We start from the raw sequence: 16371 nt of genomic DNA on the forward strand, positions 1-16371 counted from the left end.
CTATAAACTGCTTGGAAGGATTTATAAATGGTACACAAAAATATAATCGTTGAATTAATTTTGCAAATTACGGTCAATTTAGATGATCAGCTTCTCCACAGCGTGTAAGCTTCTGAAGGGTTCCTGGTGACTTTTAAAGAGCATATGAAGCTCCACCGAATGTCACTTTTCTCTCAGAGCTCTACCATCGCCAACAATGGTTACTTGGGTGTTGCAAAACTCACCGAGACAATCTTTCTCTCTGTCTATCCTGTTCGTATTGCCTTGTGGTTTCTCCATCTACGCTCTTGCCATGCTTCTCTTTCACACTTTCTGCGTGCTGCGATGGAAAAAATGAAATATCCAATATGACAGCTGACAAACGAGACACCATCACAAGAAAGAGATGCAAATGCAAGTGCGTAAGCAAAAGCGATGGCGCTGAGAAAAGGTGAGATGAAAATACGTCTACGGAGATGCTCTCTCGTGGGGCCATCTCTCGTTGGCTGCGCTGAGAACAGGTGGACAGGTGAGAAGTTGGGAGTGAGAGCGTGATGCAACATGTCTCGCGTAGTAGACAGTATGAGATGGCAAGCCGTTAATATTCTCACCACATTCTCTCTTTCTCGTTTTGATTTAGCTCACGCGTGTAGTGTACGGAGAGTGAAGAGATTAGCAAGAGATCGGATGAGCGACAAGAAAGAAGAGTTACACATCAGTGCAGAAAGCGATGCTTATGCGATAGAGGGAAAGAGATAGCGTGTCGCTAGAGAATGGAAAAAATACTCTCTAGCCACGAAAACGGTGCTTTCTCACTCTCTCAGGCACGCTCTACGCAATATCACTGAACGGCTCTCGCGGAATTTCGCATTCGAGACCTTCGAGCGCTACGGTTCGCTGTCATTCGCGTTAGTTTCCGTTTTTCCTGAGCCCGCCGAGTTCTAAGAAGTGTCGTGAGCAATCAGCCGTGTTTTCTTCACGTATCTTCATCGAGAAGTGTATGTTAGAAGCTTCATTTGTGCGGTTTTTTCTATCCCCAACAGCTTCCCATTGTTCTGCTCCACTTCCACCATTTGTTCCATATTCCGCGTGACAGTGAGTGAACATTCGCCTACACAAAACAGTGTGTCCAGTGTCAGCGGCTACACGAACCCTTTGCTAAATGCCATTTTGTAGCTATGAAAACAAATCAAAAAGAAAAGAAAAAATCGTATAAATCTATGTGAAGTGCGTGTGCGTGGACAGTAGCGTAACAAAAAGGCTGACAATTGCAAGTTGGAACACAGGCGGCAACACAAAAGCACAACAATATCTCCTTCCCGGAAAGGTGTACGGTGTGTTGTTTGATGCTTTTCCTTTTCCTTCCCGAAAAGACTCCCAACTTATGGCTTGCGTAAAGTGAACGCACCTTTACAAGATTTGATCCGCTGTTTTGCTCTGTTTGCGTGTGCTTCTGTAACAAACAAAATTAAATAAAACTAAGGTCTATCTAGAGATTCACCTTCGACCTTTTGCTGTGGTGCAGAAATGGCCCCAAACCCAGGCAGGTGAAAAAGTGTTGAACATTAATGATGATGGAGGCGAATCTTAGCCGTCTTAGAGGAATTCGAAATACGGGAAAGATCGATAGAACCATCTCATCGTGAGTGTGTACGCGCGCGCGTGTGTGTGTGTGTGTGCGGTGGGTAAGGGGAGCACATTGAAAGGGATGGCGTCGTCCCCGTTCCGTTCTCGCTGATGTTGCGTTCGATATACACAGACGAGACATACACGCAGCAGTTTTGGGTTGGGAATGGCTGAACGTGCACCTTTGCTGGTGTGCGTGCGCGCGCGCTCTTGTGTTTCTCTATCCCCCCGGCAAATAGGTTCGATTGCCGCCCGGGATGGATAATAGGCTATACGGGGCGAATGGTAGTTTAATGGTTGCAAAGAGCTCGGCCGTGCATTGTTCGCGTTGCTATTCCTGCCAGATATCTATTGTGTACGCTTCTTTTGATTGTCACTTAACTAATCATCGTAGGCCCTGAGAGCATTTATGGCGATGATGAAAGTAGTGCTCACAATATAGGCTTCGGTTGCTGTGTGCGGTTTTTGGGCAAAGAATTGTGTCTGCTTTGAGCTGCTGCAAAACCGAACTAGCAAACTTCTATAGTGAGATGTTTATCTCACTCTTCTGTGTGTTATCTGATGCTCGTAATGGTACTAAAGCAGCGGCAAGATAAACATAATGTTCTATCTGAAAAGAAAACTGATAATTCATTAGTGTTCTGATGGAGACGCCCTCTGTTAACTAAGGACGAGAACAAGTTTCTACTCGTGCACTCTTTTTCCGTATTCAGTATCAGCTTTTTTAATATGCTTCCAAGGTAGGAACCCTAGGAACAACATGTAATCCACCACAGGGAAGTAAAAATGGTAAACAAATCGGAAAGCCCTTTGAGGCGTTATGCATTCGTCCCCACTGTGTGTAATAGCGTTGTTTACTTTGCCGCAGACAGACCGCACTCCGTTTTGACAGCTCGTGTGTCCGCGATTGTACGCCTAGTGGTGGTGGTAGTAGTTAGCCATGTTTCGCTAGTAGACTGTGTTTTTATTGATCTTTCAGCATCGGGTCAAACACAGCAAGCGGCGCGGGATAAGTATTGTACGGTTGTGTTTGGTTTTTGCTGTCTTTTTATTGATGATTGGTAGATTTTTAATCGATTAAAACCGATCGAACATTGCATTCCGAGTTGTACAAATTGACCAAGAGCGGCGAAGACAGAGAAGATTTTTTTCTTCAACTTGGTTTCTTTTTGCTTCCGTTTGCACGCATTTTTGTTCGCGAAGCGTGAATAGAGCAGCAGACGCAAAGAAAGAAAAAAAAAAAAACGGCACGGAAATATCGTTCGTTAGTACATTTTTTTGCGCTTATTTTGTTTCGCTGTTCCTTTTCGGTTGCGAAGTAATCGGAAAAGACGAGTGGCGAAAAGTGAATAGAAAATGTAGTAAGACCCAGATCGAGGTGTGTAAGTGTGTTGTTACTACCTTTCGGTGTTTAAAAATGTATCTGTGTGTGTGTTTGGTGTAAAAAAAAAACAAAAACTTTTGTTACCATTTTCCCCTTGTTGTTGCGTACTGTCCGACAACAATCGTAAGCGTGTGCATGTAAAGGTTTTTTTAGTGTAATCCATAATGCGTGTGCGTATCTTCACACTATCCACGTTTGTTGCGTGCTTATCGAAAGAGGACAAGCGAGAGACAGCGAAATAGTTGCCAATCAGCTTGTTTTTCTCAAACTGAAACTGAAGCTTTCGATGTGCTTTGGAATGTGTGGTCGGATGCTGAGATACAGGCCGTCTGCAAAATGGGAGAGTGAAATCTTGCGCCGGAGGTCGCCCGGTGGACAATTTGCAGTAAAACAATAGAAACGCGCTTGAAACCGTACAGTTGTGTTGTGTGTGTGCGCGCGTGATGTTGCAATAGTGTACAAACACGCATGCACCTATAGGTGATGAGTGAGAGATCTATTTGTCAAACTGTTGTTGTTTTCATTTGGAAATTCTCACATCTCACCGGCTCACGGTGGCTGTTACTACAAAACGCAAACAGCATCACAAACAGTGAATTTTTATCGATTGTTTTCTTTGCGAAGGAAATCTGTTACAAAAGCATTTTTTCTGTCTGTCAGCGTGGGGGGTTTTGTTGTTTCCATATCACTTTTTATGATTCGGTGAGTTGTTTTTCTCACTCAGCTTTGTGCGTGTGTGAGAGACCCTTTTTTTGTTGTTTGGTTCACTCTTTTCATTCGCTTTCGAATCGAGCATTTCTAGTGTGTGTTTTTTTCTTTTCGCGTTTATACGATGGAGTACGATTTTATGCGTATCGATGGGAAAAGAGGACGGCATATCAACGGAGGAAGGGATGGAAAGATGGAATATATTCAAGCACCCCTCCCGGTACATCAACCCCTTGTAGACGATGTAAACATACGACCATGGATGGGTAGCACAAAACCCACCCCCCGCCGAACGCCCACACACACAGCCATATGTATATACACACACACACGTCTACAAATCGTGCGCACACGAACACACGAAACGCCGCAGAAACCGCGCATGTACGCAAAAGCTGGCTTGTGCAACCGGAAAAACAGGAAGGAAAAAGCAAGGCAATGTTAATTCATGCCGAAACGGAATTGCTGAAACTTGGAAATTGGGACCAAAGTTGTTTTTTTTGTTTGGTTGCCGAATCGCACACCCGCGGGCTGGTTGCATCGCGCGTATCTGTTCAGGCTTGTATATACCTGTTCGTTCGGCGATTAGAGGCTTGTGGCGCACGTAATTAAATTTTCCTTTTTGCTGGCGAAATGAAACATTCACATTATGGATGTGTATTTCTTTTCGTTTTACTACACACGTTTGCATGTGTGTTTGTGCGTGGAAGGGGTGTGTTTGAGAGCTTCTTGTGTTTCGAGTTATCATTCACCAGCTTGATGATGTTTCTTCCAAAGAGTTCAATGAGCTTGAATGTTTCTTCCAATGAGTTGATAATTTTCACTTTTTCTTTCCATCACCATACCTACTGTCGACTGTCGATGTTGAGAGGAATTGATTGGTTAAGTTTTATTCAAAATTTCTGCTTAAATACTTTTTTTAATTGGGAAAAACAATTGAAATATGGAAACACTTTGCCATTCAGTTTTCAACAGCTTTTCACCGGCATCTCACGTAAGTAAGGGAAGCCCTCTCCTTGAACCTTGACTTCTATTTGTGTTTTTTTTTTCGTTCGCTCCACCGTATGACGTTTTTTTATATTTGGTTGCGTTTCCATTGCGCTAGCTGTCATGGCAACCGTTGGGGGTTGGTGGATTTTCGTTGTTGTTGTACGTATACCAGAGCCGACATTTTCCGTCTTAACATATCGCTGGTGCAAATGGTTGGCTGCGTGCTGTGTGAGGCAGAAAACAAAAAAAAAACCTTAACGTAAAGCTTTTTCTGTGCTGATAGCAGGAAAGAAAGAGCACACTTTTAGCGAGAGTTGGAAAGCGAAAGAGAGCAGCAACTGGGGTATTATATTTGTTTGTTGGAAAAGCGTGTAGGAAAGTGCGGTTTGCTGTTTTCCAACCAGACAAATTGCCTCCAGCAAAGCCTACACTCTTTCTCGCAGCCACACTCTTTATGAAGTTCTCCGTCACTCGTTAACGTTTTCCATTCACTGCTACTCGTCGGTGGAAATGTTTCTTTCCGCATATATCCTTACTGTATTTGTTCGGGCGCGCGCACGCTTGTGTGAGTGTGTATAGGAACGCGCGGCACAGTCCCGTGGTGTTTTCCCGATCGGCCTTACAATACGTAAGCGTCCATTTTCTCGCCGCCATTGACGGACGGCGGGGCGGGTTTTGCTCTTTCGGACTCTAGTGCACACTTCAACCACAGTTTTGGGGCCTTGACTTTCCTTCGGCTAAGAGCCTTTCACCACACCAGTGAAAGCAACATTTTCCAATCGCAAAGCAAACTCGGTTTTCGCTGTGTGCGTTCCGGCGTCGGATTCCATTTTCCTGAATGTGTGTGTTTTTTTTTCTTCTCCCTGAATGCCCATTTTCCCGATAGTAGTGTGTGTTCTGATGCTATGGGTTGTGGGGCGAATTGGATGGTATTTTTGACAGTCCTGCCTCGTTCTGCCAAACGGCGCGCTTCTGCGTTGCGTTGGTGTTAAAGGTGAATAAGGACATTTTTTGACAGTCCTTTATTTCCCCATTTTGGACATTTTTGACATTTCCGGTTGTTTTTTTTTTGTTTCTCTGGTAGTAAAACGAGGCCGGCACTCTGTGGGCAATACTTGAGGGTGTGAATTGTGCATTCGATTGTATTCTGTTTTGCCGAACGGGAAGTGGTCTTATTTCTTGTGGCACAATCCTTTAAATGGGGAAGCTTTTTATTTACTAAGGGTGAGCAATGAGAAGTGAGAAGTGGAAAATTATCAATTGCGAATGTGTGTGTGTTTGTATGCGTGTCAGTCGTATCACGGTTTCATTCACTGTCTGCTTCATTTCAAGCAATGAAGATTAAAGACAATTATATAAATAAAGCAAATCCTATCGAATTATATGTAAATTTTGATAAAAAGGATTCCACCCCAATACTCGGTGCAAAATGTTTATACAATTATTATACAACAGCAACAAAAATTGGGTGAGAAAAATCTCAAGAGCAAAACGAGCGGATTAAAGCAAACCTTTTTATGATTGAAGCAAGCTGGACACACAAAATTTTAGTAGGCTCTCTGTCACAAGTGCGCTTTACGGAAAAAGCCAGCAATTATATTCTCTGTTTCGTTTCACCCCCGCCCCTATTTCTAGTGTGCATGCAAAAGGAAGTGTGTTCTGAAAAGTGTTGTTGTTTGGTGCGATATAAAATATATCCCCGTGGCCAATAATAAGATCCGCGCTGGTGCGTGTTCTTGAAGCCCGCGCGTGTGTTGTGATTGAGTGAGAGAGGTGCGTGTGTGCGTAAAGTGTCCACTCGACGTGTGTAATCGCAAGCGAAAGAAGAAGAAGAAGCAAATTTGCTTCCTTCCTTGCTGAGCCCCCGAAAAGTTGAGCTCCATCTCCCCCCCGCCGTTCCAACAGTGTTGTGAGTAAAGGGGGTAACATCACTGCGCGAAGAGGTTCTACCCAAAAATTTCCATCGTTTTTCCATCGTGATCGTGATCAGCTGAGTCGGCTAGCGCCATTGAGAAAAAACATAACTCCTACCCCACCACCCCACACGAACTACACACGTAACACACGATCTCTTTATCTCACTCTCTCTCTGTCTGTCACGTTCTCTCCATTTCTTTCTGTCCGTCTGTCTCGGAAAAAAAACACATCCTCACACTCTGTTCGACTGACACCAACTCTTTGGAGTAACAGAAAAATAAACAAAAACACACTTTATAAAAAAAACAGCCAAACAACAATTCGGGTAGCGACTGCAGTTTGCTGCCCGAGAACAACAATCGCAAAAAACAAAACCCTCCAAACTAAGCGGCGTAAAAGCGGAACATCCGCTGGTGTGCTAAGGCTCGGAAAACATTCGCAAACAGGAGCCGCACAGGCTACACGACCCGCACAACGATCGCGTTCACACAGCAGCAACATCACCCCGGTGCCGGTGTAATGATCATGGCGTCATTCAACGGTGGAAGTGCCGCGGGCGGCGGCGGTGGCGGTGGCGGTGGTCAGGATGGGCCGCACAACAAGCGGCTCTGTACCGGCCAGGAGATGAGCGAGGTGCCGCTCAATAGTCGGGTAAGTTGTGCCGTGTGCCTTTTGTTTTTTTTTTAGTTGACAAGTGTCTCAAAGGCGCACAATCGGGCAAAATATTTAAATTACCAGGGATTCAAATTACCGAATATTTAAATCATTCCTGGAATCGCAAGAAGAACATCTGCTTAATGTTATTGAATCAGATTGCAATCACTCGGTTCGTTATTACACTTGTTTCCAGCTACGTTCGAATATCGTACCATCTGCCTTGAATCGCATGCCGTCTGCTTCGAATCGCGTGCCATCACCTTCGAAAGCGTGCCACTACGTTCGAATTTGACAGCTCGAGCTGAATGGATTGTTGTACCAAAACAAAACAAACATTTTTGCTAAATGATTCGGAAATATTGTAATTTTTTAATCGATTTTCGGTAGCTAAACGAATAAATTATGGATTAATTGCATTTTTACAACAATTTTCATCAAATGGTTAAAAAAAAAGACAAATTGTCAACAAACAACAAACATGCATCCAAGCAGCTGTCAAATTCGAACGTAGTGGCATACGATTCAACCGTAGTGGCACGCTTTCGAAGATGATGGCACGCGATTCGAAGCAGACTGCTGGAAACAGGTCCAACTCATAATATAGAAAATTTACAAAAAATACATACTGATCGTATTTCACTGACCTTCACTGTAGTTTGTCGAAAATTGGTCGAAAAAGGACTTCCGATTTTTCCTTCCGCAAACAATAGTTTTGCTTTATTTTTGTTATATTTCTTGCCAAACTATGACAGCTGTGTCTGTGAATTATTTTATAACCACTTTAAGTCGATTATTTTTTGTTAGCAACTTTTATTACGTCCAAAATGTATGTTTTCTTCTTTGCTTAAATTATTATGTCGCAATCTCAGCCACTTTTCGTTACCTGCAGTGATTTATTTTGCTCATCGCCAGTGTGCGTTGTTTAAACCTTTCATTCATTGAAACAGGTTTTAGAAAATAAGACCTAAAAGGGATACTTTAAAATTCCTTACGTTGGGGTTTTATTTTTCACTACACTTACCCACCCTTATCAAAGCTAATATGAACGCAATTTTGTAGGGAAACATAATTTCCACCTCTTTGTGTTGAAATGTGTATGTGTGTGATAGTGGCTTTTTATTTAACCACTCGCTTAGGTTTTCATTGATTGAATGTATCTTTCACTGAGGGGAAAATCATATCGCCCCTCGTACCAGTGTACGAGGGTGAATTTTCAGCAAGCAAGAGTGAAAGAAAACAAAAAGGGAAAACAGAAGGAAAACTCTAATCAAATCGTCCCACACAAAAACGGGAGGGATGAAAAATAGGTCAAACATCGGCATCGATCGTTCCCGATTCTCCCCCAATTCTCGGTAGTTTTTCCACACTTTTCATTTGGATTGAATTTTTTTTTGGGTTGTCCTTAAAAAAAAGAAGAAAAACTCCATACCGCCGTATTGCGATTGTTTTCCAACCAGACGGGATGGCGCTGACGCAAAAGCAAACGCCATGCGCGCCCCGTCATGAAGGCTTCACTTTATCGACTGGCAAAAGTTTGTCGAAGATTAACATTTGCCTGCTGCTGTTGCGTTTCGTCGGTGCACTTTTGGTTCGTACTTTCGCATGGCAGTATAAACCGATGATCGCCAGTCGAATTAGTCGGCGACAGTAATAAAAATGTTTACTACTCTCACTCTGTGCCGTTCATCCGTCGTCGGATGTAACATGGATTTGGGTGGCGGGGAAACCATTTGCTTTGTTGTAGTAAATGGCGCACCGATATAAAATGTGAATTTTTGCAATAAAACCATCTCTGCACTAATTTATGATGAAAGCGTACGGCGTGCGGCACATATGGTGAACCGCATCAACCGATCCAGTGGCGTTGCTTCGGTGGTTGGGACAGTTTGTAGTATGGAATTTCTACAACCTGGCGTGACACTTGTTGAAAATTGATTTACGTATCTCGGCACGCATGTGCTGCGACAGGGATTTAATGTAGTTGTTAAGTGGGATTATAACGTCCAGAACGTGGAGCATGGTTTTCCTCCCAAAATGACGGTGAAGCTGTTGAGGGAACCATTTTTTTCAAGTACAATGTATTTCCCAGAATCTCAGAACCAACATTAGTATCATACTGAGAAAGAACTTTTACGACAAATATTTTGTATTTACGATTGTATTACTTAATTTCTCATACATCGTAGCTGTGGTAATAACGCCGTAATAGACTAGAAAAGTCTACTCAAATATACATCCTGACATCATAGGAGTAAACAACTGTCACCGGAAGAAGACGAAGAAGGATTTGCATTAGGATCATTTTACTATTTGTTGTCTTCTTGTTCTCTTCATTATGGCATAACAGCAAGCGACTCATAATAGAGTATCTATGGTTGCTCCCACCCATGTTTTATTTTTAGTGAGCTAGTAATTAAGGTTAAATACGCTTTTAGGTGCTATTAGGAAGTTGGCGATTTTGAACAAACTAAAGTAAAATAGTGTTCCTTCGAAAATGAATTAAAGAATTAAGCATTTTTGCAGCGCATGATGTTTGCAACGTTTGCATCGCATTTTTCATCAACCGCTACGTTGGTCACGTTTTGTTTCCTTTGCATCTGAAGTGTAGTTTCGTGTTTTTTGGTTAGGAAATGGTTTTCGTCAGCAAGTTTTGCTCGTCGAAAAGTCCTTTCGATTTTCGGCTGTCGAGCAAAGAGATGAATGGTTGCTTGAAGGGCCAGTGGCACCTTTTTCTGCACACCTCTTAAAAGGATTGCCATTTGGTTGTCTGCTTTTGGAGGCTCCCATCGGTACGCTGTAAGTTATGGATGCAGCATGAAACTTTGGCCAAGCGTACGTTAGAAGCGAACGGTATGAAATATTCAGCGGTGATGCATTTTTTAAAAGCAAAACTCCAACACTACGTTTCGCTTTGTTGTGACCTTTTGTTGAGGCAGCTTTTATTTACAAAATTGATCCATTAATGACTCGCCTTCGTTTCAGCCGTTATTTCACTTTTGCTTTTGACGTTCTTACTATCTTGGAGCGAATTTTTATGTTTTTTTCTTCTTCTCTGCGTTGTACTTTCGTTGCCGCGGACCCTTGAACATTTTTATGCAACGAAGGTGCATCCGTTACGCAAAAACCGAAAGGGTTTGGTTACATCTCACGTGTAATCGATGGGTAGGAGCGACGAATGCAATGATAAATTGGCATACATCCAGTTCGTCCGTGCTGTAATTATTCTTCTCGAACGCTTGCTTGCATGGTTGCTTTAAAACGCGTAAGCTTGCAGTCTGCCTTGCATGAATCGATTCTTCATGCGTCAAGGATAACTGCTTCATCATTATCATCATTGTACACCCATCAAGAACCAGGTACATGTTTCGATGGAATGGGAGACTTTTTTCTCTTTCTGCGGCGTATTCCAGGATGCATGGGCCGGTTCCGGGGTTTTAATTTTATTGTATGTATGTAACTGCGCTTCCAAACTCCTCTTCCCTTCTGCTCCTCCATATCATCCGGCTGGAAATTCGATCACCAGTGGAACGTTTTTGTTTTCTTCGTACGGTGGCGATACGAAAGTGAAAACGACATCATCTCTTCGGCCGAAAATTGAACCTTGACGCTTAATTCGGTCAGTAGTGGCAGTAAGTGGACGGGTTTTCGGGTTCGGTATAACCGGTTTTTACTTTGGTTTTTATCATCAACTTTAATATTTTGATTTCACCGCCCAAGAATGGGCAACAATCGTACAAAATTGGGGGCGGTGGCGGGATGCAGTGGGTTCTTGTGGGGTGTGTTCAGGCAAGGAGGCATTTCGTGTGGAAGCCGTCAGGGTGAAACACATCAAGCATTAGCATTGAAATGGGCTAATTTTTGCTTCGAGGAAGAAAATTCCACCAAGCGGAGGTTGACCATCAGATACACCGGGTGCTCAGGCTATTCGGCAAAAAATAATATCATTCAGAATATGATTTAAGCCGGGCAAGCGAAACGGGACGAAAAAGAAACGGTTAAGATGAAACTGAAAGTGAGTGAAACATGATGCCGAGGTTTGGAAAAAGGTTAAATAAATAAAAAAAATGCATTTTAAATGTCACATATGTTATACGTTGTCTTTGGGTGACTCTATATAAACAAATAATCATGAATATGTTGAAAAACTTGAACAAGAACTATATAACAAGATTTTATGTTAAGTGGACTTTAAGTAACTTTTAGATTTAGATTTTTAATAAAGGAAGTTGAAACAGATGCTTAACAATCCAAATCTGGACATAAAGTACTTGCCTATATTCCTTCCTGGTAGACAGATACCTCATAATGCTTTATCCTAACACCGTGATAATCAGACACGTGTCTGTCTGACAAACCAATTACATTATTAGGTAGCGTCATCTTCTGACGGTATCTGTCTCAATGCTATTGCAATAGATGCATCCATGAAAAGACATCGGTCCACATGCAAAAAGGACTACCAAACTGGGGCTACTTCAATGGGATTCGGTGAGAGTTGGGTGTATCAATAAGTTTCTACACTTATCTTCATTTGTTGGTTGCTTACCCGGACTTTTGATAAGTTTGAACTTTATCAGGTCTTCCGGTAAGAGAAGTTTGTAATAATTTAATTTTTCGAAGTTATCAATGTCTTAGACAATATTGAGATCTATTCTCAATATTCTCTAAAACAGTATTAGAATTTCTAGTAGCTTGAAACCAAGGATCTTTGCCTTGGCATTTTGACGAGATCTATTTCTAAACTGCCCATAAATCCCAAATCTTTAAAGATCCCCGTTTTAAAACTCGAATCAATCGTCTCTAACGGTAGAGATTCAATTGCAAATTCAAATTTATTTTGAAACCATTTGAAGTAAGCAGTTTTTTCGATTTGCCTTTTCTATTTCGGTTGGTTTTTTTGTGGTTTAGTGAAATTTTCGACTAACCTAACCGACAACCCGGAGATGCAATCGTGCCGAGAAGTACGTCGGATTTTAACTCAGCTTTAGCGTCACCAAGATCCGGTGGTTAGTGTGTGATGCCTTCTTGCGTGTGCGTAAAGCCGGGCAAATTTGGCTAGAAAATGTCTATTGTCATCGTGTCCAATGTTGGGCCGTGCGTGCAGGAACGAACCCCGGGGAGTGGGTGATTGCGCGGTGTCGTATTAGATTTCGCCCTTGGTGTCACCGCAACCAGGAACCTTGCATTTCGGCTCGGTCGCACGGTTCGTTGCGCCAACCGTGGCCACCCTCCCGGCCATTATTGTCCTTTGTTGTGTGTGAACGTTCGCGCGAGTGCCCTCTTACCGATCGTCTTTGCTCGTTGGCCGAAATGTGCAATGTCATGAAGAGGACATGTAAAACCACAAAATGGAAGCGTGTCACCAAGCGTGGCGCACTGTGTCAGTGTTGCTCGGTCGGGGATTAAAGGCATGGATGTGGAGGGCGCGCACACGGTGGTCGTTTAACGTTGCCTGTTTTTCGATGCGTGACGTTTCGAGGCAATGACAATGGGATGGTTTTGTTGGAACGATGCAGCGGTGCGGACCTAAGGATCGGAACGAACTGAGTCGGCCGTGTTGACGTATATAGTAGTGTAGCCGAGAAAGGAGAAAACAACGAGATATGGCTGAAGAGCACATTCTGTCCGCGATGAACAATCGCGTAATGGAACGGCTCTTAAGGGTTTCCAGCATCACTGAAGGAGAAGGATGCGTTTACTCGTTCGTGTTGATCACTTCAACGGTCTCGACGAGGCGCATTCTTTCCCTTTTGTCTCCCATATCATCTAGAGTCGGCTTATAACCATTAAACCTTACCCCAAGACCATTCGCTGAAGAGTGGCGGTTGTGAGACAATAGTGCCTCTGATGATGCGATTCAAGTAGTTTGATGACAATCAAGTAGTACGCATCGGATCGGACCAAAAGCACTCAAAGTGTACGTTCTTCATCGCTCAAGAGCCGACCGCTCTTTTCAATAATGTTCGATTTTAGTTTCGACGTGTTACGGTGTTCCATTCTGCAAGTTTACCAATTGGCGAATGATTTCCTCCCCCCAAAATATGAATTCGTTTGGCATAGTAGTAATTTTTAAATATAAGCGTTCTAGCTGAATCCATACGGATGGGCAAACATTGGAAAATCTTCAATTTCATTTCACGAAAAACAAATTCCAATTCTGCGACAATATTACCGATCGAAACTTTTATCGTTTGGATATTTTTGGGACACAACAAAAACAAAAACTGCTCCACAGCATCCAACTCCCGTTTGTGGTTGGTTTTGCGAGGAAATTGCTGACACGTTTTGTTTCTCCAAAAATGGGTTTTCGATTGGGGCAGCATTAGCCTGTGAAAGGTTAGAAGCGGGAAGCAATACGGAGATGGACCGGGTAAATATGGATCTCATTTCTCGGCTTTAGGTTTTTTTTATTTGGATCTTTCTGTGCGCGGGTTTGGTCGAGTTTCGTTCCTGACAGATGTTCCAATAAACGCCACTTGGGTGGGGAATGTCGCTAGGTTAAACGGTTCCACGTATCCGTTCCGTATCTTCTGTGCACCCCAAAATGGAGTTCTTCTAATGCTTCCACCCTGCTGAACGCCACCAACTTCAGCGACCAGGGTGGAAAAATGTCCAAATCGTGCTCAACAGTGGGAGTTATGAAGACCTTGGGCGGATGGAGATAGCTGAGCGGTCAGTGTTTGCGGTCAGTGTGAAAAACGATCAAACGGTACGATTGTGGTCGGTTGTTTTGGTCGTTGAACGGTGGTTGAACGTTGAAAGGAAAATGGCTGGGTTTCGAAAGGTTAATGTTTTTTTTATGTATAAATTATATAAAAGATGATCGTGTTGATGAGGCAAGATATTACGATATTACTGAGCTAGGCTAAGTAAACCGAAAGGTGTACTCCAACAAACGGTGCTACACTTGGATGATACAAGAAACATATTTATCTTTTCATTTTCGATTTAAACTCAACATCTCTATGTGTGCAAGTTGTCCGAGGTACTGCGAATATCCGAAGACTTTTTTCTTGTATTGTGTCTCGTAAATAAGTCAACTATCGTTGCCCAGTTGCTTCAATTTTGTTTGCCTGTAGTACTGATTGCTGTTTTGCCCAATCAAATGAAAATCCCCGGAACTTCTTCTACATCAGCTAACCAAAACTTCCGGCAAATTATGATTGTTTCTAAATCTTGTGCAAAAAAAAACATCTGGAACACCATAAGTAGCGATATATCCGCTTTTGGTATCCATAAATTACAGCCGCTCGAGGTAAAGCTACTAACTGTCTAGCAGCGTACGGGCGCACTGGGCGAATGAAATATATTGTTTGAATCATGCTTATAAATATGTTATGATATCAAAACGCCACTAGGACTAATTTATCGAAAAAGATTTTCACCATCAAACACGTCCGTGCCGTTTGGTGGACCAAACATTCCGTCTGTTCCGACCGTATTCCCGCTAATGGACTGAGTGGAGATGAGTGCACATAAATTGTGCCTACTCGAAGTCGCCCCCGTTATTGGTGTTGAGTCAGTACTGGAATGTGTGGCAAGAAGTTGCTGGTTTTTGTTGAGCGGATTTTGGAACGATGCTTGTGAAATAGGTGCCCGGTAGAGGGACATTGAATGGTGCCTTAGTCTCACAATGTCCAAACGGAGTTGTGATTTGCCTTCTATCTTCTACACTTACTATTGTACTAATGTCGTTGCGTACTAGCTTAATAGAAGATGGAACATGTTTAGAAGTATATCGCATATAGTTGGTTTAAGATTTCTCAGAAGGCTCTTCAACTTTGATCAGTACACGCTAGACATTGGGATTCCGGAAGCGGGTTTCGTTTTGATTCGAAACAGCAACAAAAATTTGAGCAAGAGTGTTTTTTTCGGTTGTGCCTTTTTACCTCCCTGACAGCTGCTAGCATCACAAACGTCAGATCAAAAACCCGCGGCACGGTACCGCGGAACACCAATTGGAAGCGATCAACTTAAGCCGCCGCTTGAAGCTAAAATTAGCTTCCCAATCTACGTGTATTGACTTCAAATACCGGGTGTATGCGGTGTGTTATGCATGGGCGAAAGGAGTACGATAATAGATTCCCGTCGAACGGGGCAAATTATCGTCCCAAAAGATGTGTCGAACATGGAATGTACTAATGGGTACTAATTTATGTCCGCCCAGATATAGCGTCTAGAGTTTCGGTTTTGCACAGAGTTCACTGCGTGCGGAAGCTTCCATGGTCGAAGCTTATCTTGAAGCGTTTCGTCATTTTCCTCAATCGAACGTACTGAAATAACTCCGATAAGTGCGCCAAAGTGTCCGTCGAGTCTTTGCGGACTATCACTCTTCAATGAGACACTTGAAGCTCCACCTGCTTCCAGTTTGCTGTTACCGTGGCTGTAAAATATCTCTGCACGATGGCTTATCTTTTTTCCTCGCCTTACCCGACTCAACAAGCAAAGCATCGCTCAAGGGCCCACCCTTGTTCGATAAGCAATTCGCACACTGCGAGATAATGAAGTATCTGGTGAGGGATTACCGAGTCTTGGCTGATAAGCAAGAACGAGTTACACCATTCCCGGCGAGATGCGCTCTAAATGGAACACAGGCGAATGATATATTATTGCAAGAGTTTCCTCCAGTTCAGCTTTTTTACTCTCCAAGATGTTTGGGTTTGAATGTCTCTTTTTTTCTACATTTGTGTGTCTTCTTTTGGCAATTATTCACCTGAGATGTCACAACGGTTAGGTGGGACGTTAAACAGGTTTTCTTATGCTCCATGTTTTTGGTTGGAGATTCGGGATAAAGTGTCGAAATATTGGGTGAAATGATTGGGGGGACGAGCGTTCTTTTTTATATTACTAAGCACGTGTTAATCCTGAGAGGTGGATTCGTAACCAGAAACCAGGAAAGAAAAGCTCAAGAAACCGGCATCTTGCCTGGGAATGGGGGTTAACAACCTCTGTTCACGATGAGTTGTTGCTCAGTTTTTGGGCGAATTTCCATCTGTCATTCCATTGGCTATCATAGGGTGCATATAGGAGTGAGGTGTTAAAAATTATGGCACTGAGATGATTTGAATTTTATGTGTGTCATAAAAGCCGCCGGTTGAGGTTCTGTGTCT

The 16371-nt window shown here is 42.9% G+C and overlaps 1 protein-coding gene across 13 annotated transcripts in view; it reads left to right on the top strand.

The window, feature by feature from the left end:
- The first annotated feature begins 839 nt into the window (after positions 1–839).
- The window catches only part of LOC125768381 (heterogeneous nuclear ribonucleoprotein L), a 182837-nt gene continuing 167305 nt past the window's right edge, over positions 840–16371 (top strand). For 10 of the 13 annotated variants that reach the window (XM_049435957.1, XM_049435960.1, XM_049435961.1 and 7 more), the window contains exons 1-2: positions 840–977; positions 6323–7255. In XM_049435957.1, coding sequence (XP_049291914.1) covers positions 7124–7255 — 132 coding nt within the window. In that variant the 5' untranslated portion in view covers positions 840–977; positions 6323–7123. Of the gene's footprint in view, positions 978–1004; positions 1314–6322; positions 7256–16371 lie in introns of those variants that run through there. The other 3 variants (XM_049435966.1, XM_049435970.1, XM_049435958.1) reach the window with 2 other exon arrangements.

This window comes from Anopheles funestus, chromosome 3RL (genome assembly GCF_943734845.2).
Source record: "Anopheles funestus chromosome 3RL, idAnoFuneDA-416_04, whole genome shotgun sequence".
NCBI lineage: Eukaryota > Metazoa > Arthropoda > Insecta > Diptera > Culicidae > Anopheles > Anopheles funestus.